Genomic DNA, 25746 nt, shown 5'->3' on the forward strand with positions numbered 1-25746 from the left:
TAAAAAATTATGTTCTATAAAGTTGTTCAGAATGATGATAGAAATTTTTTGGGTCAGCTGCCCTCGAACTCCCCCCAACCCCTAGGGGGTCATAGCCCCTTAACCCCTCCGAGACAATTTTCACAAAATAACCCATAGTCTCATAGTATTTGACATACAAATGGGGGGATCTTACTTTTTGTGAAAATTGTCTCGGAGGGCATCTGGAAAAAACATTTTCTTCAAAATTCGGCTTCAATTTTTGGGTTTCAGATCAAAAAATCAGGGGTTAAGGGGTTTGACCCCCGACCCTCCTAGGGCAAAAATGCTTGTTAGGACACATAGAACCAAAATCGCGATGAGCTTTTGATGCAAAAAAATTGACCCACCCTAATATATATATATGTAATATATAAAACTTACAATCATCATTAATTTGCAAAATGCTATTTCTAAAGCTATCTCATAACACGAGAATAATATAATATAAAATATTTGTGTGTTGTTACTTCAATTTTTTTATTTATAATAAATTCTATTAATTATTTTCGTTGCTACTATTGCAAAACTTATTTAATTTTTACAATTTTGAAATAAAATTTGAAGAAAAAAATATATGAGAAATTTGCGAAGTTTGCAAGCTTCATTGTTTTGCACGATCACTCAGAGATGGCGCTCCTTCAACGGAGTCATCTTCAAATACATTGTCAATACCTAAAACCTGGTATAATTTATACAGTACATCTATTTCACCAAATATAATTGCATCGTCTTCATGGTCAAATATATCTTCGTTAATCTCGCGCAAAATTTGCAACAAGTTGGCAATCGGTGGAATTTTCGGTGACATTGTTTGCCTTTGATGTGACTTTCGTCTATTTCAACCAAGAATTGGTGGCTTGAACGAGGCATGATTCTTGTTTTTTGAATTTTTGTCAGTTCGTCGGGATGGTGGAACTGATTAAGAGTCTTTATTTTGTTTTATACAATTTTGAGTCAATTGTATGACCGACCCGATGCCCCAAATCACAATTAGCCACTTTGGAATGCCTAATTCATGTTTGAATTTGAGGTGGCTGTAGTATTCCTGCCAACGACTTTTGACTGGAGATGTGAGATTGGCATTGAATTAGGCTTTGAGTTAGCCTTTGTCACTTTCGTTGGCTTTGACACCTTCTTCTTGCGTGAATTTGACACATTTAATCTAGTCGATGGACTGACAGATCTACGACGCTTGGGTAATAACTTCGGCTTTGGATGCACGGTCGGAACATCAGTGGTCATAATATCACACGGAATCGAAATTATGCTGGTGTGATTGTTTTCGTTATCAACCATCCCCCCGACATGAAAAAAGTGACATGGTGGCGCCATGTACCTGTAATATAGTGGTGAAAGAACAAACTTTGCATGTGCGACAACACAACGTATTTGCGACCACACTGTGATAGACGATTTGTTTTTTCTTCTACTTTTTTTTAAACGAAATAAATTTTAAATACAAAAATAATGAAATCGCAAGGAATCTTTCTAATTGTAAACATTTTATTTTTGAAAATAGATAAATTTTATGATCACTCTTTGCGACCACGCACATTTTGCATTTGCGACCACAAATTATTTCATCCAAGTTGATAACAACTAACATCAATAATGTGGTCGTACATGCTCTTACATGAAAATTTGTTCTTTCACCACCATGTTGTACATGGCGCCACCATGTCACTTTTTGCAATACACTGTCATGTCGCAGGGATGTTATCAACAGAGTCAATCACATCGGTACTGTTTGCATCGATATCAACAACAACATTTGGCAGGGACTATCGCGGTATATTTATAGTAAGATATTTATTTATAATACTTAGAAATAAGTCTTATTTCGTTGCGTGCACGCTACATTGCAAACGCACGACTCTGCTTGTACATAGACAGAGACGAAGAGCGCAAAGGGTACTCTGTGTTCTCTGTGTTTAAACAGAGTCTGTTTGAAGATAAAGACGACTTGAACTGACAAATATTCTTTCTAAATAGAGTGTAAACATAAAAATGTGCATGCTTAATAAATGATAAATAAATAATTTTTTATGTTTTGTGTTGTGAATGTTCCAATTAAGGTTGAATAGAGGATCGAATTTCCGATATGATTTTTGGCACTATTCACGAGAGTTGATGCGATGCCATTTACCGTAAAGGTCAAACATATACTATACCGCAATATCACTGTAAATTCTTAGTTGTAACTAGATAATTTACAATCGATTTATTGTAATTACCATTATCTGTAATTAAACAGTTGATATGAAATTGTTTACCGGAAAATCCATAGCAATTTATCACATCTTTGTTGGAATTGGTCGTGGAATCGGTACATAAAGTGCATTTGTCATATAATTTGGGTGTTATGCGTCGTTTGCGTGAAGCAATTCGGAAAAAGCGGCTGGAATTATGGACAGACAACTCGTGGTTTTTGCATCACGATAATGCACCGGCTCATAATGCATTAATTATTCGTGATCATTTTGCCAAAAATTCAACTCATATCGTTCCGCAACCACTCTATTCGCCTGACTTAGCACCGTGTGACTTTTGGCTATTTTCTACACTCAAAAGACCACTCCGGGGACACCGTTTTGAGTCGATAGAAGAGATTCAACGCGAATCGCTACGTGTTTTGAAGGCTATACCAGAAAGTGACTTCACACACTGTTTCGAGGACTGGAAAAAACGTTGGCGTATGTGCATTGCAGCCGGGGGGGATTACTTTGAAGGCGACGAAATCGATTTTGAAGAATAAATAAAGAGGTTTCATTTTGTTAATAAATTACCGGTTTTTTTTGTCCACAATAGTATGTCTAGACAATAATAAGTTTTTGGACATTGATTCCTTAAACATAAAATCGCATCGTCCTGTTCTTTGTTCAATTTTATGTCCATTATATTCACCACTATCAACCAATTTATCGTTAGTCGGTAATATTGTCTTTGCTACAATACATTACGTTTTACAAGCTTGGAATGGCAAAAATAATAAAAAAAGGAAACAAGCTTTATGCGATTGCGTTGACATACAAACCGAATACTCTGTTGTTTACATGTGCGCGTCTCACTTTCTCATTAAACATTATTTTGCACAGTTAAAGTTTCACAACGTTAGTGTATTTGAGTTTGTGAGCAGTGGCTAAATGAACGTAATAATTTAATGTAGTTTTTATTTTATTTTTTTACTCAACATTAAGCCATTAAATGAATTTATTTTTATTTTTTTCGTTTCAATATTGTCAATTATAAATTTAAAAAATACAGCCCTGAAAAAAATCGACTATAATTTTTACACAGCCCTGGAAATGCTATAGCAAGATCAATCGTCTATGTATTGATTCACATTTGAAACACAGTACTCTCTTGACACATCATATACACATAAGGAGCCGCTTAGCTGTTGTTCATTTCGTTGTCTTTGTTCTAAATAAATGAAAGCGAACTTTTCTTATCTGTGTATACGTTTATATCACAGAGACTAAATGAACGGAGCATTACAACTATATGTGCTAATGAGTTTACGTCTCGTTCTCTCTGAAACGAATGTATGTGCAAAATGTTACGAATATTTTTTGGTTGGTAAAACTTTACTTATTTTTTTTTTCAACATTTCCCTCTACTCTCTTTGCTTTCTTCAACTTACCGTTACTACTAAATCATTGTGCACAATCAATCTATTTACCGTCTTTCAAAAGATGTTCAATAAGTTACAACGGTTTTCTCTATTAAATTAATGTTGCGTATATTTGTTGTTTTTGCGCCATTTGTTCGGTGTCTTTTCTTTGACTTTTATTTGGTCGGTAAGCAGAGCTCTTGTTTAATTGGATCGGTGACAAAATAATATGATGATATCCTGTGTCTTAAATTAGTTTACCATGAAAACTCAACGATCCAGTATACATACCTGCAACACCCGAAGGCACATTGTTTTGTACTGCAAGTTTTTCTCTTCTTCATTTTCTTTTAGCCGATGTATAAAAACCCGGCAAAAGTGTTCAGTGCATAAACCAAGAAAAAGTAAAACAATGCCAAAGTTTTTGACGAGATTTTTCGGTTTTTGTAGTCTTATTGTTCACTGCAACTATTTGATTCCATTGTTCGGTTGATGGGAGTGGGGTGCTCATGGAAGGAGTGAAAACATAATAAAGCGACAATAGAACGACTTTTGGAAGGAAAAAAGGGGGAGAACGATGAATGCGAAAGACTGGAAACAAGAAGGGTCTTTACCGCATCATTGGAAGCAAATTAATTTCACATGAAAGACGTTTGAGAAATCAAGCCAAAAGAACAATACAACGAAGGAAAAAAAAAACATATATCAATAGAAGAACTGTATGTGTATTTGCAAAGTATTTATGTTATTTATAAATAATAATCATAATTGAACAATAAAAATTGATTATGAAGACCGCATAAAATGATTTTTTTTACAATAAATACGCAGAATATTGTTGATAAAAATAATAATAATAATATAGAATTGACGTTCCATGTTGATATTGGGTTTTCGAGCGAGAGAGGAAAATTCTTGCAATCACTCTTTTAACGGATTCAGGGCCAAGACGTCATTTTTTGATTCAATTTTCAATTCGAATGCGTTTAAAAAAACTTAAATCAGATAATTAATTCTCCATATAATATATTTCAGGACTTTTTTTTAATTTCTTTTTTTTTTTCTTTTTAAATATAATATTCGGTTTCAATAAATGGGTAAACAATTCATCGTTTCAATAAAACATTATCGTTAAACGATCGTCACAATCGATATGCATTTATAAATAGTGTGATGATTTTTATTTTGATAGATGAAATTCGGCACTCTATGTACCGTTGAATCGGTATACCAATTGAACTTGATAAATGGCGTTTTATTTTTAAAAAAAGATGCATTGTCACTTCTTTCTCAATTTTCGATAAAAAAAAATGTCTCGATCAGAAAAATTTCGTTTAATATCTATCAAAAAAAAAGTATGAAAAACTTAATGACTAGGACACCAATCCTTTATTATTGGACTATATTGTCGATTCGTTATGTCGTTTTGAAGAGTTAAGTTGCTTTCCAAAAAGCCGATGCTTTTCGGAAATTTTCGTTCATTTTACTTTTTAATGTGAAGGTTCCGTCAATTTTGCCATTAACCGAATGTTCAACATGATGTTCGGTTTCGATAACTGCTTCGGCAACAGTTACAATATGCTGTTCAATGGTGCCGCTCATTGTCATTTGATGGTGTTGATGTGCAACCGAATTTGCCATTGAATGTTTTAAATTTGAATTTTTGGCTGGATGTTTAACAGCAAGACGGTCTCGAATTGGCGTCGATTCCATGGCAATTGCTGCTTTAGGTGCTGACAAACGATCCGTAACCTCTTTTACGCGTCCGCTTAAGCGTACTGGCGATGTTCGATTAAAACTTGAATAGGCTGATGTTTTGTTGGTTGTTGCGTTGTTGTTGCTACGCGATGTACGCTGACCGGCAACTGTTGATGCATCAACTGGTGTAGATTTTTGCATTTTTTTTAGTGAATTCGAATTTTTTAATTGATTTGAAATGGCTTTTGGGGTGGCGCGATTTACAGACATATTTTGTGCATTAGCAAATTTAGTAGGCGAATGACGTTGTGATGAAACTTTCACTTCCATGCTGGTTACACACGTTTTTGTATTAGTATATTCAAGTTTACTTGCAACAATTCGTTTCATGCTACCACTACTACTTACGATCGGTTTTGCAATTTTCGATGGTGATTTTCGTGTCTTCGACGATGGCAACGGCGAGGATGGTTGTGCTGCTGCTGCCATTGGTGTGCTAAGAATTTCAATTATTTCATTATCATGTTTTGATGTGTCCACTTTGATAATGTCATCCATTTTCATCTCGTTCGCCAAAACATCAATGTCGGGTGTTTGAATTATTGGTTCCGATGTTGAATTTGTATCATCATTTGGTGATGAATTTTGTGAATCGAAACGACGCAATAGTTTTGATACCTTACCTGATTGTTCGAGTAGGATGCGTTGTGAATGCGGTTGTTTTTCACGAGATGCACTGCTTTCAAGGCTCTTTTTACGCATTTTAACGGTATTTGTAAAATCAGATCTCATAATTGGTTCCTTTTCAACGATACGCTTTTGATGCAAACTTGCCGAACGCATCAATGATTTTTGTGCCGGTTTTATTGGCAACGATTTCGGTTGATCTTCTGCATCTTGTGTGAAATCAACATCGTCAAAATCAAATGAGTACGATGTGCGCATTTGTTGTGAATCCATTTTTTGTTCGATTTTTGTTTCTTCCATTGAATCATTTGACTCAACAACATGTGGTGCTGATAGTTTTTTTACTGATTTCTTATGCGTTTGAACAAATACTTTGCTTTCTTGATGAGCCTCGGCCATTTTTTCTAATTTCAGTTTTAACATATTCACCGATACCATACCATTGAATTCTTTCACATTATTTGCACTGCAATCACGCTGAGACTGATCATTATTCGATTTTTCTTCTAAGATCGAATTGATTTTATCAAACAATGGATGCGTTGCGGTTACATTTGACGATGCATGAGCACCATTGCTCGATGCATTTCCATTACTAATGTTTGAACATTCACTGAATCCACTGTCACTTCGTTCGGTGCATGTTTTGAGTTTTTCACATTTTTCCTTCGATCCGTTGGACAACATGACCGGCAACTGATCAATCACTGTATGCAACTGACCGTCGTTCATATTATCGATTTGATCAGTTGATAGCTTTTGTGCGTTTGGCGGCGGAGGCAATGGAATTGGTTCGGATATTATTTCTTCTTCATTTAATGGCAGCATTGATGGTTTTAATGATTCCGTTACGTGATTTCCGTTACCATTTGATGGCCGTGGACTATTTGCAACCGTCGATGTGGATGAGTTTCGACGAGAATTGGCCGACAGTGTAGCCATGCGTCCCAAGGCACGAATTGCATTTCCAGTTTTCTATTATCAGTTAGTATTGACAAATCAAAAACACACATAAAATTGCAACATAAAATAATAAGTAAGCAAAATATGGTTCATGAAAAAAAGAGAAGAAATTACAACAATGAGCACATGCAATAAATTTATATCGAAACGGTATATGGTTTTGATTGTTTCCGTAATGACGGCATCATAATCATAAATGTCTTTTTTTTGTTTCATGGAAAACAGATTGTACCCAATGCAAAAGTACACTGACAACCACTTTTGTGTCATGTAATGTTTCCAGAATATTAACAGATATTCTTTGGATTATTATGGTGTTGATACCGATCGAAATGATTAAAATACCGATATTTATGAAACAATACTACATTTTTGCTATCTATTATCAGTACGAGAACTAAGTAGATCCAAATAGAACGACCAAGTGTTTTTTTTCTTTTTCTAGGTGCACGGACAAGGTCATAAACACAAACAAATGACAGTTTAGATAATATTGGAGAAAAAAAAATTGTGTTTCGGAATCAATCCAATTTATGACATTCTCATGCCATAGTATTCTTATCGTTTTGAATCTATTAGTTCTTTTGCTTCATCGTAGCTTGATAAGGTAAATGTTATTTTCAGAAAAGAAACAAAATCCAAACTTGATAAAACACACGAAAAAACCCCAAAATTGTTGAGACGCATGAAATTAGAGAATTGTAGATACAAACCTGCCATTTACGGCGAATAATGAACTTCTTTAGTTTATCTGTACAAATACGTATTTTACTTGATGAATCATCATTTTGTTGTGATAACCATGTTGATTCCAAACATTGTTTGGCCGATAATCGCTCCTCCTTTCTATGCACCAACAAACTGGAAATGAAATCTTTAGCATTCTGTGTTACCGTTTCAAATGCTTCATCATCAAAATCATAATCAGCTCGAGTAATATTCGCAAATGTGTCCACATCTGAGTCACCCATGAATGGTGAAAGGCCAGACAATCTACAACAAATAATTTCAAAGAAAAAAAGATATTGTATGGTTTTTTTTCTCTTCTCACAATTCATTGTTTTGCAAATGCACACTTACAAAACGTAACAAATAACGCCAACGCTCCACATGTCTGACTTGAATCCGATCGGTTCATAATTCAAAATCTCCGGACTTATGAATTCTGGCGTTCCGAACATGACACGAATGGGACTATCGCTTTCAATTCGTTGCGCCAATCCAAAATCAATAATTTTTACCTGCGATTGACAACAATTTTCAATTAACCAGTGGTGGAATTAAATTGAGCCGTTCAATATTTTCATACATAATAATAATACTTACTTTGTGACTCGTTCGTGTGTGACACATAATATTTTCTGGCTTCAAATCCAAATGTACGATTGATTGAGAGTGCATGTAATCAACACCCTCGCATATTTGACGAATAAATAGAATACAATCGTGTTCGGTCAATGTAAAATCATCAGCCACAACACGTTCGAAGAGCTCACCGCCGGTTATGCTATAAAAAAAATGAATTACCACAAAGAAATGTTCAATAATTACTTCCGATTCAACATTCAATTGAAAGTTTCAATTTAAAACTTACTATTCCATGACCATAATCATTTCACGGGTTGTTTCAAATGCGGCCGCCAATTGAAGAAGTTTCGGATGTCGAAGTGCTCGCATTATGGAAATTTCTTCTTGAATCTTTGAATAAAAATCAAAATCACCGTTGAGGCAACCACATAAAATGAATTTGCATTCGATGTTTTCTTTTTACCTTTAATTTATCTTTTGCTTTGATACACTTTACAATTTTAGCCGCCAACACTTGACCGGTTTCGCGTTCGACCACACGATGTACGACACCAAATCGACCTTTACCAAGTTCCTCTTCCAAAATAAATCTCGCTTTAAAATCACCACCCTGTCGAACAATAATTTCGTTGCCATCAATTGAATCTTCATTTATTTCCGGATTTTCATTGGTCATATTCATCGTCGATAAAATGTTAGCAATTTTATTGTGGCCATTGTTGGCATTTATCATAACAACATCGCTGCACAAACTTGGTTCGCTGCGACCATGAACATTTTCAGCTCGTACACGAAATCGATATGCATTTCCTGGTTGTAAATCTTTGATTGTATATGCCAAACTGTCAACAATTGTTGCATATTCTTGCCATTCGTGCTCTCCCTGCTGTACTTCAAGGCTAAAATATATTATTATCGGGAGAGGGAGAGAGAGAGAGAGAAAAATTGAAATTGGAAAATTGAGTTTAAGATGAAACGGTAAATCCAAAGGCAAAGAGAGAAAACTCTTACATAAAACCAGTGATAATGCAACCTCCATCATATGGTGGGCCACACCATGCGATCGATACACGATCAACTCCTTGAGAAATGCACGGTCGACCACTTGGCGGGTCTGGTGTACTTTCAACGGCAACCGAAGCCGCTGCAACATCGCAATTATGTAAATTCATCACTTCAACCGTATATTTACCACTTTGATCGGCTTGAATGTTTGTCAATAGTAGCATTGACGATCCGTTGCCGATTTTTATTTCAATGTCTTCACTTTCAGTCAATACGTGACCCTATTTATTGTAAACAAATAAATAAACAAACAAAATTGAATCCATCCGTTTCGAAACTTAAAGTGCATTTAATGCGAAAAATCTTTAATGTAAAAGTCTAGCAATAAATCGATTAAACACAACGCAAAAGCAAACCGATCAAATCAACTGTCATTCGATGACTGTCATCACACGAATTCTACTCATTATTTTGATGACTTTGAGGTTTTGTCTTGCGATTCGCAAATATTATGCATATGTGTATATATGATCATATACACCGTTCACAGTGTTTAATTACACATTTGTCAATTTCATTTCATTCAAATCATACCCACCACCGCTAATATTGGTATTAAATTATTCTGCGTATATCGCATTTCATTGCATTCAATTTTCCATTTTAATAATATAATTCAAAAGGTTAGAGAGTGATTGCAATAGCATTGGAGCATGTGTCGATTGTAAACCAACCGGAATCTTCGGTAAGTTCATCGGATTATTATTCGCAAATGTTTAGCGTAAATGATCGTTTGGCTAACATTTTCATTACCGATCAACCATTCGTCTGCACTGTCTTAACATTTAAACACATTTATTAGGTGCACCAAACTCTCTCTCTAACTTTAATACTTGATTATTTGTTTGGCTACTTCTTCTTTTTCTTTCTGGTTTTATACATCACAAAACGCACACGGCCGACCATTTCGTTAGCTTTTATAATCATTAGCAGGAACTGCTTAACCGTTTATAAATCGTTAAAAAAAATATTTTTATTGATTATACACCAATCAAGTTAAATATAAAAATGTGAACGATTCAATTTGCGTTGTAAAATCAAACACCGTTTTTTTAACGCAAACAAACACCTCAACGAATGTAATAAAGCAGCGAAAACCGTTTTTTTTATTTTTATTCAAAGTGATTTTTTTTTTCAAAATAAATAACTCATAATCAATTGGATATTTGACAAGAAGTTTTTTTTATTTAAAAAGTAAACGAGAAATATCCAATACTTACAGCTCGTAGCCATTTGATAGATGGTTTCGGATATCCACCATAAGTGACGGTCAAACAAACCGTTCCACCAATTAATGCGGTACAATCGTCTGGACCACGAATAAGATAGGCTGGAACATCAGCAATTGTCTTAAATGCTTGTTGCGTAATCGATGGGTTTGCATGCAAGTCGCCACAATGAATTGATTTTGAGTTGATGAAAAATGCGCTTGGGTCTGGTTCGAATTCAACGGTTGCCAATTGAGCGGGCCGCGGTAATACAGCCAAATCGGTATAGCACGAGCGTTGCGCCAGCACGGCATTCAATGGATTATAAACGATACACTGAATTTCACCACTGTAACGATGCTCAACGCCAAGTATATGAAGAATTCTCAAACCGTCGTCGTTACTCTCAATCTAAATCAATAGAGAGAAAAAAAACACAAATACACAAAAATTCATTTGAGTCACTGGGATTTTACACGCTCTCATCGAATTGACCGCAGTTTTGAATGGAGAGAGAAAAAAAAGCAATCGGAATTTTAACACTTGTGTAAACGATCACTTTGTCCGTTTCTCTTATTTGCACATCCAACATGTGCTCTTTTAAAATTTTGATTGTGAAAGAAAAAGGTTGATCAATACTGGAAAGATTTCCTATTTTTGTCTTAAGTATTGTTAAATACACTATACCAATTGATAAATTTACATTTGATTTAAATTGTCTTCGGTTTGTTTTTCTCATCCACAATTTCAATTCATTCAAACAATCATTTGTTTCAATTGAAATATTTTCTAATTATAATGTTTTGCACGCGAAATCGTATTTATTTGTTTATTGATTGTAACACACAATCGTGACCAAATGAAGTCACTATCTGAACTGGACTGAATCGCTTAGTCAACTGACTAACAGAAATTAATAACGCACCGATTGTTTCGATATGCAACAGGCACTCTCGCACACACAGCACACAATATCTGGTATGGGTTTTTTTTCTTCTCTCTGTGTGTTTATAAACATGATATTATATGAAGATATTGGTTTTTTTTCCTCTTCTGTCTTATTTTCTGTTCATTTATTTATAGCATTTCTTCTTTGGTGTGTCTTTGTTGTGGTTTATCTTTCTTTTGCATTTGTAAACGTGAAGAACTTAGATAATGCATAACTTATGTTTGTGTGGTGTGTTGAGAATGCAATACTATGCGCATACTTCACGTACACGCCCGAACAATGTTCGTCATCTCACTCTGTCCCGCGCTTATAGAGAAATTCCAAACGTTTTTTGTTTTCACTCCTATCAGCATTTACTTAGATGCATAGAGTCTTGTGTCGATGTGATGCATTGAACGATGCACATTATTTCCAAATGAAAGAGAGAAAAAAATCCATTTGCCGAAATTTGTTTAAATGAAGAAAATCATAGAAACAGTTTGCAGACGAAAAATGTGTACAAAAATTGACGAAAAAACATGTACGAAATGTATAATATTTGAAATTTTGTTCGGGTCACGTTCATATGTGATATGACTGACGTCGCATTTGTAGTATATTAATCTTTCAACAACTGAATCCGAAATGTATGCGGTACAACAATTTCATTTGGTTTCTTTTGTCCTCCGGCAAAATAGAAACAAACAACAACAACAATATATAAATAAACCGAAAGGTGAACCGACATCTTGCCCTATACACTTTTTCGATTTGCATTTGATCAATACGATCAACGAATACATTTCGCTCGAACACGAATGGCTGATGTGATGCAAAACGTCAATTCCTAATCGAATTTTTATCAGTTTGTCAATGAGTTCGTTATATTTAGATCATATAAAACCCACAAGTAATTGTGGCTTCTACCGAAAATTGATGACATCAATGAAATATTCCCAAAATTCATGATATGATTCATGCTATAAATTCGTATCGCTTATCACCCAGTGTTATCTAGAGTGTACGTTTAGACTTTGCTTGTTTTTAACAACAGCTCAGCATTTTGAAGCGAAGCGAAATGATGCAGCATTTTGGAGATGTATAAATTGTCATTACATGTGAACATTTGAATAAAGTTATCAATTAAAATGATCATTCAATCGTATTGCATGCGTTGCGTTCGAGTTTGATTTGTGTTCGGCCGCTTTGTTGAAGCCATATATATTCAACCAGCGGTGGCAATTTAATTTCAATTTAGTTTTTAATGTCATTTTAATAACTGAATGAATTTCGTTGACTGAATTCTTTTTATTAAAATAAGCGAGTGAGATAGAGGGAGAGCGAAAGAGAGAGAGAGAGAGAGAGAGAGAGAGAGAGAGAGAGAGAGAGAGAAAGAGAGTGCTTCACATGTGAATAGCGCAAAAAAAACACACTCAAAACGAATTGATCAAAATTAGTTCAATTTCTAAGTTTGTTCTTGAAAATTCGTTCCCAACTCAAACCTACACACGATCACACAATTCTAACTTAAAACCAAACTGTATTTGCATTTTAAAGACGTCGCTTTGATGCAAATTGACATATGTTTCTTTCAAAACACACAAGACAAAGCGCATGTGAATGTAATTCGAGGCCTTTGGTTTTTTGTTGCTGTTTTTTTGCTTCTTTTCTCACAAGATTCGGTTTCTATTTACATTTAACTGGCAATTGTGCTGTGCGCCTCTTTTTATATGTGATTTTTGCTCTTATTTTTTTTTATTGAATTTATATCTTCTAATTTGACGGCAGCTTGATCTTTTGCATGTTATTTTGTGCACAGCAGGTAAATTGCCCCTGATGGTTTTGTTTTACATATAAATTAAATAAACAAATTACACTTAATTCAAGTCTAATTAATTCATATTGGAGTTTTCAATCGATTCAAATGAAACTTATTGTTTTCATTCAATTTCTGCGATACATACCGAAATCATTTATATGTTGGAGAAGAGTTGCAATGATTTGGATAATAATTGAAAACGTTCGGCCATGTAACTAGTAAACTTTCAATGTGAATTTAGCGTGGTGCAATTCGAATTTCGTGTGCGTACGACTTCAAATTAAACTGAATTAAATTCTATACTTACAATGGTGCCACGTGAATTTTCTGTAATTTCGCGACCACAAACGAACCATTTAACTTTGGATGCGACTGGCGACACTCGAGCACAAAATGATACAACCGAACCGTGCATTGCAACAACCGGAACGGGCTCCTCCATGAATGTTGGAATCGTTTCACGCATTACTTCTTCGGCTTCTTTGATTGTAACCTCGCATGATGTTGAACAGCATCCATATTCCGATGCAACCATGCATGTATAAAAACCGGAATCAATCGCCAATGGATTTAACACGCGTAACGCAATTAATCCATCACCATGGTCAATTAAACTGTCAAATAGACGGATTAAGAATTGCAAGAAAAAAAAATCGAACAAAAAACAAAATAACACAATAATGAGTTAATACTTCGTGTGAAAAAAGTGGCAGCCGCAATTAATTATATCATATCGTTTTATAAAAGAATATCTAATATTACGTACCGGTAGTCTTGTGTAGTGGCTGGAATCATTTTCGAATTGTATTTCCACTGGACTTCGAATGGTGTAAAACTTTGCACTTGACACGTTAAATCCAAGTGTTGTCCACTTTCAATTTTTTTAATTGATTCAAGTGTTCGCACAAATTCGGGTGCCTGTTTTACAATTTCACTTTCGTCTTGGAATAATGTCACATAAGTTGATGATGCAGCAATGCTGTGCTCATTCTCCGCAATCAGTGTGTAAATGCCTTCGTCTTTTGTTTGTACATTATCGATAATTAAATTAATGCTCATATCGTCGTTGGTATCGATTTTAATGCGTGGATCATCTAAATTAATGTCATTTCCATTATGATAAAATTTTCGTGTTGGTGCCGATGTGCCACGAAAATTGGCAGCCAATGTAAGTCGCCCGCCAATTCGTGTTGAGCTGCCCATTAAACGTCGTGACACACTTATATTACGTCTTGGCGATGAACCAATACGTAAACCACGACCAGCTGCACTTCGGCCACTTCCGATGATATCGAGACGAGCCGTTGCCTCAATGCGACCGTATTCATTTTCAAGCGTAATACGATAGAGGCCAGCATCTTCGTGTGTAACTTCCTCAATTTCTAAGATTCGTAGATCATCGCGTTCTTTGATGGTTATTCGTGTGGTTGGTGTTACAATTTGACCATCTTTATCCCACGTTGACCTATCAATACAATCATAGATTTTCATCACACAATCCAGATTTCCAATATGCTTTTTTTTTTTTTTTTCTTACCAAGGCATTGGATGACCGGCAATTGCACATTGAAATTGCACCGTCTCACCCTCTTCAGCCACCCGACTATGTGGTACTGCATAAAATTTCGGTGACATAAATTTATTGTGACGTTGATGTGTTACATTGATACTAGTCGATCGATAGGACATTGACATTGGCGACATACTCCGAATCGGAGTTGCCCTCGGTGTGGATCTTGGAGTCGAATTTGCTGATAATAAACCACTCGGTCTTGTTAACTGACGACTCACTAAATTCTCTTTTTCTTCAGCCACTGAAAAAAAAGATGACGAGAAATTGATTAGTTTCGAAATCTCAACAACGCGTTAAATATAACACACCATCAACAATTATACAAGCCGATGAAAATGTTTTGCCAATACTGTTTGATGCATATATTTTATATACGCCTTGATCTTCTGGATAAACACGTCTGATTGACAATATCGCGCGGCCGCCATCGTAAGATGTGTTAAAATCGTTACTTGATTGTAATTTTCTGCCATCCTTCTCCCAAATAATGATTGGCTCTGGCATTGCTTCTACATGACATTCCAAACGAACACTGTCACCATCACAGCACCGAACATCTTTCAATTGCCGCTTGAATATCGGCAATGTTTCAATATTCCTAAAGAAAAATGATACCGCATAAAATTTCACATTGACGAGCGAAGTATAAAAATAAAAATTTAAATTCATTTTACCCATGCGTAATATTCTTTGTTTTATCCATTGTGTTATTCAGGTCTGTAGGTTATGTAAAACGAAATAAAATAAAAACACCACCCATAAATAATGATATGGTAAAAATGGGCCGGTTCCAAAAATGGACACTTACCCTTTGCATAAATCTGTAGGGAAATTATGGCTCTGGTTTCACCATGACAATTAGAAGCAATTGCTGTATATGTGCCAGTATAGTCCAATTTCGCACGCGGTATTTCTAAACGATATTCAGGCCCATCACCAATGCGACGGAAATGTGGAGCATCCTTATAATATTCAGGCTGAAATGAAAATTAATACAAAATTTAACATAAAAATCATTCGTTTTTGTTTTTACAAATATCGATCGTGAGTGCAACACTTTTTATAGCAAAGATGATGATGTCCTTGTGTTTGAATCAAAATATGCGACAGAAAGAGCACAACAAAATAAGACGAAAAACAAAAAAAAAATAATTGCAATTTAAAAGTTATATGCAACTGCCATTTCTCATGAATGATTTCAGCTGTATATGTATTGTATAAATACATTTTGTAGATTCAAAGAAACGCCGCACGACACAATTTTCGCTTATGAATCATTCAAAATTGGTTTCCATTTTTGGTGTTAAAATTCAAGAGACAACAAACGAATACCCCAGTGTAATGTTTATGCGCACATATATCGTGTTTCATTTTTCATGAATTACCTTATTGAATTCACACATACACTAGACGACTTTCTTAAACGAAAATCTGTAATGCAATTTAACAGAAAAAGTTCATTTAAATTGCCGGTCATTTGCGTTTATTGTGCAAAGTTCATTTTATTGTCGCCACACACACACAGCAAATTTACATATACAAAAAAACCGTCATCAAATCGAAAAGTTAACGAAAATTAATACGGCTGCAAATAAAATTAACGACCGCAACAAAATCGTTTAGAATGTAGAAAATGTTAAAAGTTTTAAATTACGGTGAAACCTTTCAATATGATTTCCACCTACTCGTTTCCATATACGATAAAGGTTCCAAATGTTTACATTTATTAATTATGATTTAGCTAAATCACACTTCAAAACCTTCACAGTAAAAATTACAGTAAAAAATATTTTCGATGAATGCATAGATCAGTTCAATGAGTCGCTTCAGCTTTCCATTATATGGAGGTTTTACTGTCGATAAATGACAGTAGCCATATGGCATTTTAAACATCGTGTTTTTTTCTTCTTCAATCGATTGGAATATAATTAGAGCATAATCAGTCAATTAAGTCTGGCGCTCACTTTTTTTCTTCACATTTTAATGCGTTTATAATCGCTGTATGAAAAGGTGCCGATGGAAAAATGAATAAATCTGTCGATTAATGAATGACAAAGACTAAGCACTACAGTATCAATTACGAGGTTTGAAAAGTTTTAAGATGAATTGCTAGCGATTCTTTATATTTTGCTACAAAAGAAATTTGTCATTTATTTTGATGTTTGACAATAATAATCGGAATGTTGAAAGTTGATAAAAAACGTAAGTATGTTTATGCTTTATCAAAATGTCTTATCGTTTAGCAAAAAAAAAAGTGATCGATAATTTGTTGATATAATAAAATCGTTAGATATTGCTTGCGGTGCAATGTCGATCCGACCGACTCGGTCGTTTATTGCATTTATTTTATAATTGTAGAGTGTTTTTATCATGTGCGATGTGTATATTAAGTAATAATTTTGCACAGTTTGCATTTAACTGAAATTACATATGAACGTAGAATCGATTATTACCTGTTGATGTTTTCTACATTTTATCACCTTACCTAATATGGCTTATATTTAAATAATAACGATCATTATATGGCAAGCGATCATTTAATCTTGAACGAAACAGGAGATTTCAAAGTTTAAATGTTTTTTCATGCAATTACTATGGTAAATTTGTTATCTTATGAAACTTAAAATTCTCTGCTGTTTCAAACTCAGAATCAAAAATGATTTGTAACTGCAAAATATTTAGTTTATTTTTTTAACACTTTAAAAAGATGCAATATTTATCATTGGTAAATTAGCTTCAATTTATTGAGATCGCAAATTTCAGTGCAAAGTGGTAATTTTTGTTCCAGAAGATCCCGAAACTCTGGTTTGAAGTGTTCTAACAATAGTGAATTTTGATCTATTTACATAACCTGATGAGTTTTTATAAAATATCCGTAGTTATTCAGCCAATTAAAATGGCCACAATAAAAACGCCGTATGTAATACGGTACCGTAGTTTTCTGCATTTTAAATTCTATTCAATTCACAGAGTACTAATACACTTCAAAGAGTTTATGCACGATATGTGATACATGATAACACGAACGTTTTGGTCAACAATGCCCTGGGAAAAATTTGAATTTAAACCACATTTGTGTGTTCGTGCCTTTTTTCGTGATACGATCTTTTTTGACGCATTCCATTCAATCATAAAATGAATACTCTCCAAAGATCTTTTTATTTAGTCGTTGTTATTTTTTTTTTTTTTTTCATTTTTTTGGCGGTGTGTTCGATTGCATTGATTTCGTGATTCACAATGCTCTCTGAAAATGATCTGATTACGTGATTTATTTGGAAATCGATATGCATAAGAGATATTGTCGATGTTTTTCTTATTTTACAATTGATGATGTTACCTTTGCACGCGCTCGGATGCGGCTGATTTGCCTTGTGCATGGTAAAATATATGTATATATGTGTATATATAATACAAACAACATAGGTATGCTGCATTTGCATCTGTTTTTTTTTCTTCCTCTTTTTTTCGTTCGACTTTTTTTGTTTTTGTTTGATGTACCATGCAAAACAGGTTTCGGCGAATAGCAATCAATGTTTCTTTGCTCTTCACTCGGGACGTAATGCACATTTGAGGCAATGACTGAAATATCAGCAGCGAAAAAATGTTGTACTCTTTGGCTGCTTCGGCTGGCTGTTGGTGCTGCCATCGCTGCTGCTGTTGCTGTTTTTGTTTTGGTTGATGGTATTTTCGCGTAGATCAATTTGATGTGGTGGCATTTTTTTTTCTCCGCTGGTCATGGCACTCTCCATGTAAAATATCATCCAAGCGTACAAGCGAAATCTCGTAAATCGTATCTAATGTTCTCGTTTATGTGTGTGTGTGTGTGTGTGTGTGTGTTTGTTTTTTAGAAGTTTGACTCGGTTTGGTTACATTGTGCTGAGCAATTTAAGGAATGCAAAAGAAATTAAAGTAACTCCCATTTTAGATGACAACACAAAGGACTTATGTCTTGCAGCGTGATCATGCTGTGAGTGTTCAATTGCCGATGGAATTCAGAAGATCGACTTGATACATTGAACCATTTCGTGCTTCTTTTATCATTTCTTTTTAGCATAGCTAACGCCACCAACTTGGCACACGCGCACTCACATAAACAAAACAGCAAAACAAGAAGAACCGAACGTAAACCAAACCAAAACAGCAGCAAACAACCAAGATGAAAAGTATACGCTCTACATATTTTTCAAGACATTAATTACATTTTTCGCGAATAGTTTTCGCATTTTATCGCTTGATGCACTAAGCATCACATCCAAATAATATATATATATACATTTTTAGTCTCAAAATTATACGATGGAAAAACGAAATTCACCATACACGATTATAAAAGAATGGCCAAGGCCCAAAGCCAACCAAATGAGAGAAACCATTGTGAGGTAAACGGAGCGTGGATCCGAAAACGAAACGAAACAAAAAGAAAACTGCACACATCGACCCAACCGCCGTTAATACAACATAACATCGACAATTGAAATAACAACAACAAAAAAACGTGTAACGTTTTGACATAGTTTCTTTCCTTTTCGAATAACATCAAACACTTTTCGTTTGTTTTCTTTCAATTTGTTATTTTAATTTTTGTTTTTTTCATTTTGTTTCCATCATATTTAAAAGTTCGATTGTTCTGTATTTGCTTTAATTTACTTATTGCAGACGTCAGCACATATATACACGTGCGCATTTTTCGTTGTTATACATATGTTTGCCAGAAAGTTTGCGAATCAATCAAACAAAAATGAACAACAATAATTTCATTTATCTGTTCTACGCTCTCATCTTGTTTCATTTCAAATGAGTCGGCGTTTTGAATGCTTCATTTAGATTTCATCATGTTTTATGTGCAAATATAGTTTCGGGCGAATTTTTCTTTTTTTGCTGTCTACAGCTACACTTATTCCAACAAAATGTTATTCATTCAAGAATTATTCTCGCGATCTTTTGAACATTTACGCTGCATTAAATGATCGATCATAGAGTTAAAGTTATACTTAACTCCCTATAACTCTATGATCTGGTGTTTTAATATGTAAAATTATTATGTTAAAAATTGCAACGAATGAAAAACTATGAAATGACCTCGACACCGGCCGACACATTTATTTAAAAAGAAAACGATCACCTTAACAATTTGATTTCATGCAGTCTAGTTATTTATCTCATTACACAAAAAATATAATGTTTCCTTTTGATAAAAATGTTCACATTCAGTTTTATTTGATGCTTTGATGAAGCGTTTCGTTAATAAAGTATTTCCGTTAATCGATTCAAAAACAACCATCTTGGGAAATTGGTACGAACACGGTTGTTGTTGTTGTTGTTGAGTTATTGTGCGCAATTCAATTGCAAACAGTCATTGGTGTGCAGCATCAATAGAATATCGATAGAGTTTGAATTAGATTGGGTTTGTTTCACAAATTACATTCGCCTGCGTATTGAAAAGTTTTGTAATTGATTTATGGAAGTGAATGCTTTCGAAACCGCTACATATCAAATGTATTAGAGTTGAGATTAATAAAGCAATTTAGTTGTTAGACTCTATGTTTAACTGCGTCACATCGTTGTTGGTTTTTTTTCCCTCGAATATCGCTTTATCGTGATGGGAAGAAATGCGTTGATTTGTTCCTCATTAAAATGTATCGCATCATTATATGTTATGAACATTTTGCAGATGCCGGAGAAAAAAGAAGAAACGTTGGTCTTCAATACAAGCTTCGGGAATGATAAGTCATTGAATGGGCAATAGACATCAAGTTGTCACTGCATGTAATATACTAGCATTACTCCGAAATGTGAAATTCTTATGTTTTATTTATTATAACATTCGATCACTTGTTGATGTGAACGTGATCAATTGTGGATTGGGTCTTTTTTTGCGAATGAAAATACCGATTTTCTCCATGATTATTGAAAAACTGTCATGTGAATTAAAACGTGATGTTTTAATATTTCGCTTTCCCTTTTCTACGATCGATATTCAGTTTTTTTTTCGGCACGTACATCATTGATGAAGTGCGAAATTTTCCCTTTCAAGTGCCATTTGTCAATGAACCACATCAAGTTTGTATCATGGCTATCAACACTCTCTCTAACATTAAATGACTTTGGCACCATTGGAACTGCCCGAATTTATTATGCATTTTTTTTCTCTCGCACAAAATTGCGCACATAAAAGAGGCGAACCATACAAACATATAATTTTGAAAACCGATCGAAATAGGCATTTATTATTCGTTTTGTGATCTGTAATTAAATTTGTTGCCTTTGTTCTGCCCGATTTAAACATAGGTTTTATGCTATTTGTTTTATATAATGACCATACACATTAAATTTTGTACGCTTGATTTTATTTTCATTTACTTGACTATGTGCAATGGAAAATTATCACTATTTCATTTCGATTTGTCAGTCTCTTAGTTTTTCTAATTTAGCCACATCGAATTTGGACATTGAATCGCAAGATAATACACGTACACTTGTTACGCTATTTTTCGAATAGTTTTATTCTTTATAAAGAAGATAGTACAGTAAAACCTGGCAATGAGAGACTTTTTGCTCTGAGCATCTCTTAGTCAAATGACCTCTTGATAGTCACCATCCCACCATCCCAAACATTTTTCCAAAGTCTTTTTTCGCTCAAAAATTGAATTGAAATCGTTTTTTTGTCATTCTAGAAATCAGAGCTGGTATTGGCACCACGAAGGTGCGGGCATAATCTGTATAGCTTTTCAAGTGCCACACCTGATTACAAGAAAGAGCGTCAAGAAAAGTGCCCGCACCTCCGCCGGTGCTTATAGCAGCTTCGCTTGAAAACAAACAAAAAAACGTAAGCTGTCATTGATTGCCAAAAAGGAGTAATAAAGAATCACCAGCGTTGCCTAGCAGTTAGCAGTTATGAAAACAAAAATTTGTTTTTAAGTTTTTTTTATAGCAGTACCCGTGTGGAAAAAAAGTGACTGAATGACTGGTTAGCTGAAATCGACTGAAATTGAATTTTGTAAACGGAAGTCGTCTACCCAGTCGACTTTAGTCGTCTATGTATGTCATTTTAAACAGATGACTGATTTGGGACGTTTTTGGCTAAAGCCAACTGCGATTGAAGTTGAATTAAGTTGTATTTGTCTCTACTAGAATTGACTGAAAAAATTAGCCAAATCAACTTAAAACAACTTCAATCTCAGTTGGCTTTAGCCAAAAACGTCCCAAATTAGTTAACTGACTAGTCAGTCAGTAATTTTTCACAAGGGTATATCAGCTGGGCCTTAGCAGCTGAACGCCTTAAACATCCACATAGTGGAAAAGTTCAGAATTGAACCTCTCGCGATAGTAGGGAAAAAATTTCGGCCCCATAGATTCCATTATTGAGAGGTTTTACTGTAATACTCTACAGTGCATAGATTCACATAGCATGCACATTCACCGATGATCTTCAATGTAAAATGTTTAAATATTTGAATTCACAATTAAATCAATTGCAGCCTAATATAGTAAATTAGATTAAGCGATAAGAGAATGTTCATCTGCGAATCAAATATACCTGAAAGTGATGATGATACCGGACAGCAAATTCCAATGTTTGCAAACAATATTCAAATGGATAAATTATAGGTGTGTTTAACTTTTTGTCTCGTATCCATCAATAATTCAAATGGTAATTTTTTATATGTGTTGAGTTGTCTTGTTTGATTAAAATCGGCGCAGTTAATAAATCAATAATTGTTCACTGTTTTTTTCTTTCGTCAATTGATTAAATTATGTGTAGAGATCGACTTTTTTACACATCGCGCAACACACGCTACATGCAATAAATTACAATTTTATCGCCTACAGAGACATGTAAGTCAATCACAAAATAATTATCAAGCTTTTATTTAACACATCAAATAAACCGAAACTAAATACAAACACTTTATAGAAAAAAAATTATGTCCAAAGGCGAACTGTATGCAATTTTTCTTTTTGCAACTCGTCAAGCAATTATATATGTGTCCAGCCGAAAGAAGTTCAACTCAAGACAAAATTACAACAAACACCGAAAAAACGGTACGAGACGTTACTAAAATCGCGATAAAAATGTGTGCAAAACTTAAAATTGGAATCGTGATCGTGATCTTATCACATGCAGTTTTCATACCAGATTGATAAAGTTCATATAATTCGGTATTTCTCTCTGTACTTTATTCAATTAATGCCAAGTGTGCAATATTCACAGACAAAAAAAAATCGTTGGCAAAAAGTCGAAAAGACTTAATCAAATTATCTGTGTGCAAAAAAAAATGTCCAGAATTGCTGGCATTTACAAGTGCAATTTGGCAAAATTGGATAATATTAAAAAAGAGCACACAGCGAAGAGATGAAAAACTACAACGACCCACGCGAGACAACGGCTAAAGCATAACTGACTACTACCGATGGATAATCAACGAATGTGCACCGTAATTCGTTGCTAGTACCAAAAAGTAACAACTACTACCACTGCTACTGTCGTCTATATTGATGCCAATACTGCGTGTGCTACTAAAACGGCGATCATTTCAGAAAAATCCTACGTTGTTGTTGTTGTGGTTTTTGTTTTTTTTCATTTCATATATCATACTTTGTTGTGTGTGCGCGCAGCTCGATTGATGCACAGTGGCAAATCTTTGAATACATGCTTATATGTAATACAAAAACCTTTGGTTTCTGATTAATACGCACTATGCTTTATTGCCATACATGCAGTTGAATCAATTCATCAAAGCCGAAATGAAAAATGGAATTAATATATTTTAAAACAAATATTGCGGACGTTTTTATATATTTGTCTCTTTCTACTCTTTGTGGCGTTTCTTCGTTGCAAATTTCAATCAGCAAATCGTTCCCATGGAACTATTATTTCTATTTGATTTTTGCGCATGTTTTTGGTCATGCATTTTGTTTCATTTTTCTATCAAATAAAAAATATTATCTGAGGTTTCGTGTAATTTTTCAATTTCGATGAAGTGTTTCCAGTTTTGGTAAGACCCAGAATGGTTGACGGTTTTTATGTGTTAATTATTTCGCTTGTGTTTGCGCTTCTTAAAAAAACATAAATAAAAAGAAAAACAATCATTATAAAGGCGAGTCGTGATTGTATGAAAGCGAACATTTATCCGATAATCTTCAGCGATGATTTGATGACTCAAGTTGTGGAGGAAAAAAAAATATACAGACACGAAAAATTGCATAAAATGTCATGTAAATGTGATTGACGTGTGAATGCTATATACCACAACGCCAAATCATTTTGGAAAAATGATTTTGAAAATGTTAATGGGCCAAAACCAATATCCAACCATTTTTATGCATGTGTCCATCGATCACACAGCTTACATGTCATGCGGTTTTCGTGATTCAAGATTTTTTGTTCTCTTCTTTTCTGGGCAGATCACGTACCCGATCCGGAAGGTTCCCGAGTGGAAATAAAGTGACTAAGTTACTATTGACTGTAAGTGACTATAGTTAGCTATATTCATGAATTTTAAAATTTTGTATGGGAAACAATCGACTATAGTTACTCAGTCAGTCAAGCGATTATTTTGGGACGTTTTGACTATCGGGTGACTATGATTATTGTCAACTATAGTTAGCTGTTGCAGTTAACCATAGCTTACTTTAATTGATTGAAGTTAACTAAATTTAACTAAGGTTGCTTGTTTTTACAGTCAATAGTCAGTCAGTTTGTCCCAAAATAGTCAGTCACTTTTTTTGTACACGGGTTACATCAGCCGAATCGATTGTCCACCTTACTTATTCAATTTGTTGCTCACGAATGCAACAATTACTTGGTAAACCACGTTTGAACATTTCATTTTGATTCAAGTAATTGCACACGCGCAAAATTCACTTTTAATCGTTTCGTACGATCTACGTACACCATTTAAGTGTTGAGCTCAATTTTTTTTCAATTAAAATTAATTTCATTTTGTAAAACGTATTCTTTATCTCAAAAAGTAAAAGCCAACAATCGATAAAAGTAAATGATTGTCTTTCTACTATAGTGATGATAATAGAAATTCTCAACAGCGTTGTTTTTTCTTAACACAAATGGAACTACAATACATTGTATGCATGTAACTAATATATCAAGGTTAAACCGTGAAATATGATCAATTTTTCAACAAAAAAAAATAGTGCATGCAGGAAGTGAATGTGTCTCGAGCACAGAGAGACAGATATGACAACTTCATTGTTAAAAAATAGTTGTACGGTAATAAAGCAGAGCAACAAGATAGGAAGAAATCGACCGGCAGGCATGGATGACTATTACTTCTCTCGATTGTTATTCAACTCGACACATAATAAATAATCGCTTGATTATTATACGAACGTTGAAAATAGATTGTCGTTATTTTCAAGGGATGACGAAGTGTGACGCTTGGTACCTACTATATCACAATCAGATTGCATCTAGTGTATAACGTGTGCCAACCAACGTGTACATCATTCGAATGTATATTCTTCTCGTTTTCTCGAAACCAATTAAATCAGATGCACCGATTGAATCAAAAACCACAAATCAACAACAAAGAAACGAAAAAGTACATTCATCATCACTGATGCAATCGGTTTCTGATAAACAATTGTATAATGTAGCAAAAAACGTTTTTTCTTTTTTGATTGGCCGATGCTAATTACACAGTTGTCTTTGAAAAAATCTATCTTTTAGAGATAATTTTGCGAATAGAATGATGTTTTTGGTATGTTACAGAGAATTCACGTATGTGTTGAGATTTTCATTTAAAGTCACAGTTTTTTGATCGAATCGAGTGAAAGGAGGTAATAGAATTTAAGTTTTGAAAGAAATTTTCCAAATGAATGCATTCAATGAATTTCGTTGGATAC

At 34.3% G+C, this 25746-nt stretch overlaps 1 protein-coding gene across 5 annotated transcripts in view; it reads right to left on the reverse strand.

The window, feature by feature from the left end:
- Positions 1-4337: 4337 nt before the first annotated feature.
- Positions 4338-25746, reverse strand: part of LOC116351026 (muscle M-line assembly protein unc-89) — a 40919-nt gene continuing 19510 nt past the window's right edge. For 2 of the 5 annotated variants that reach the window (XM_031783057.1, XM_031783062.1), the window contains 14 exons: positions 15692-15860; positions 15558-15600; positions 15192-15481; positions 14848-15124; positions 14077-14775; positions 13618-13924; positions 10576-10974; positions 9302-9576; positions 8754-9189; positions 8577-8680; positions 8309-8489; positions 8063-8223; positions 7696-7975; positions 4338-6994 (listed from right to left, as the gene is read on the reverse strand). In XM_031783057.1, the coding sequence (XP_031638917.1) occupies positions 5069-6994; positions 7696-7975; positions 8063-8223; positions 8309-8489; positions 8577-8680; positions 8754-9189; positions 9302-9576; positions 10576-10974; positions 13618-13924; positions 14077-14775; positions 14848-15124; positions 15192-15481; positions 15558-15600; positions 15692-15860 (5547 nt within the window). In that variant the 3' untranslated portion in view covers positions 4338-5068. Of the gene's footprint in view, positions 6995-7695; positions 7976-8062; positions 8224-8308; positions 8490-8576; positions 8681-8753; positions 9190-9301; positions 9577-10575; positions 10975-11266; positions 11462-13617; positions 13925-14076; positions 14776-14847; positions 15125-15191; positions 15482-15557; positions 15601-15691; positions 15861-22420; positions 23228-25746 lie in introns of those variants that run through there. The other 3 variants (XM_031783077.1, XM_031783071.1, XM_031783084.1) reach the window with 3 other exon arrangements.

Source organism: Contarinia nasturtii, unplaced genomic scaffold (genome assembly GCF_009176525.2).
Source record: "Contarinia nasturtii isolate CC-2019 unplaced genomic scaffold, AAFC_CNas_1.1 Cnas_scaffold_129, whole genome shotgun sequence".
NCBI lineage: Eukaryota > Metazoa > Arthropoda > Insecta > Diptera > Cecidomyiidae > Contarinia > Contarinia nasturtii.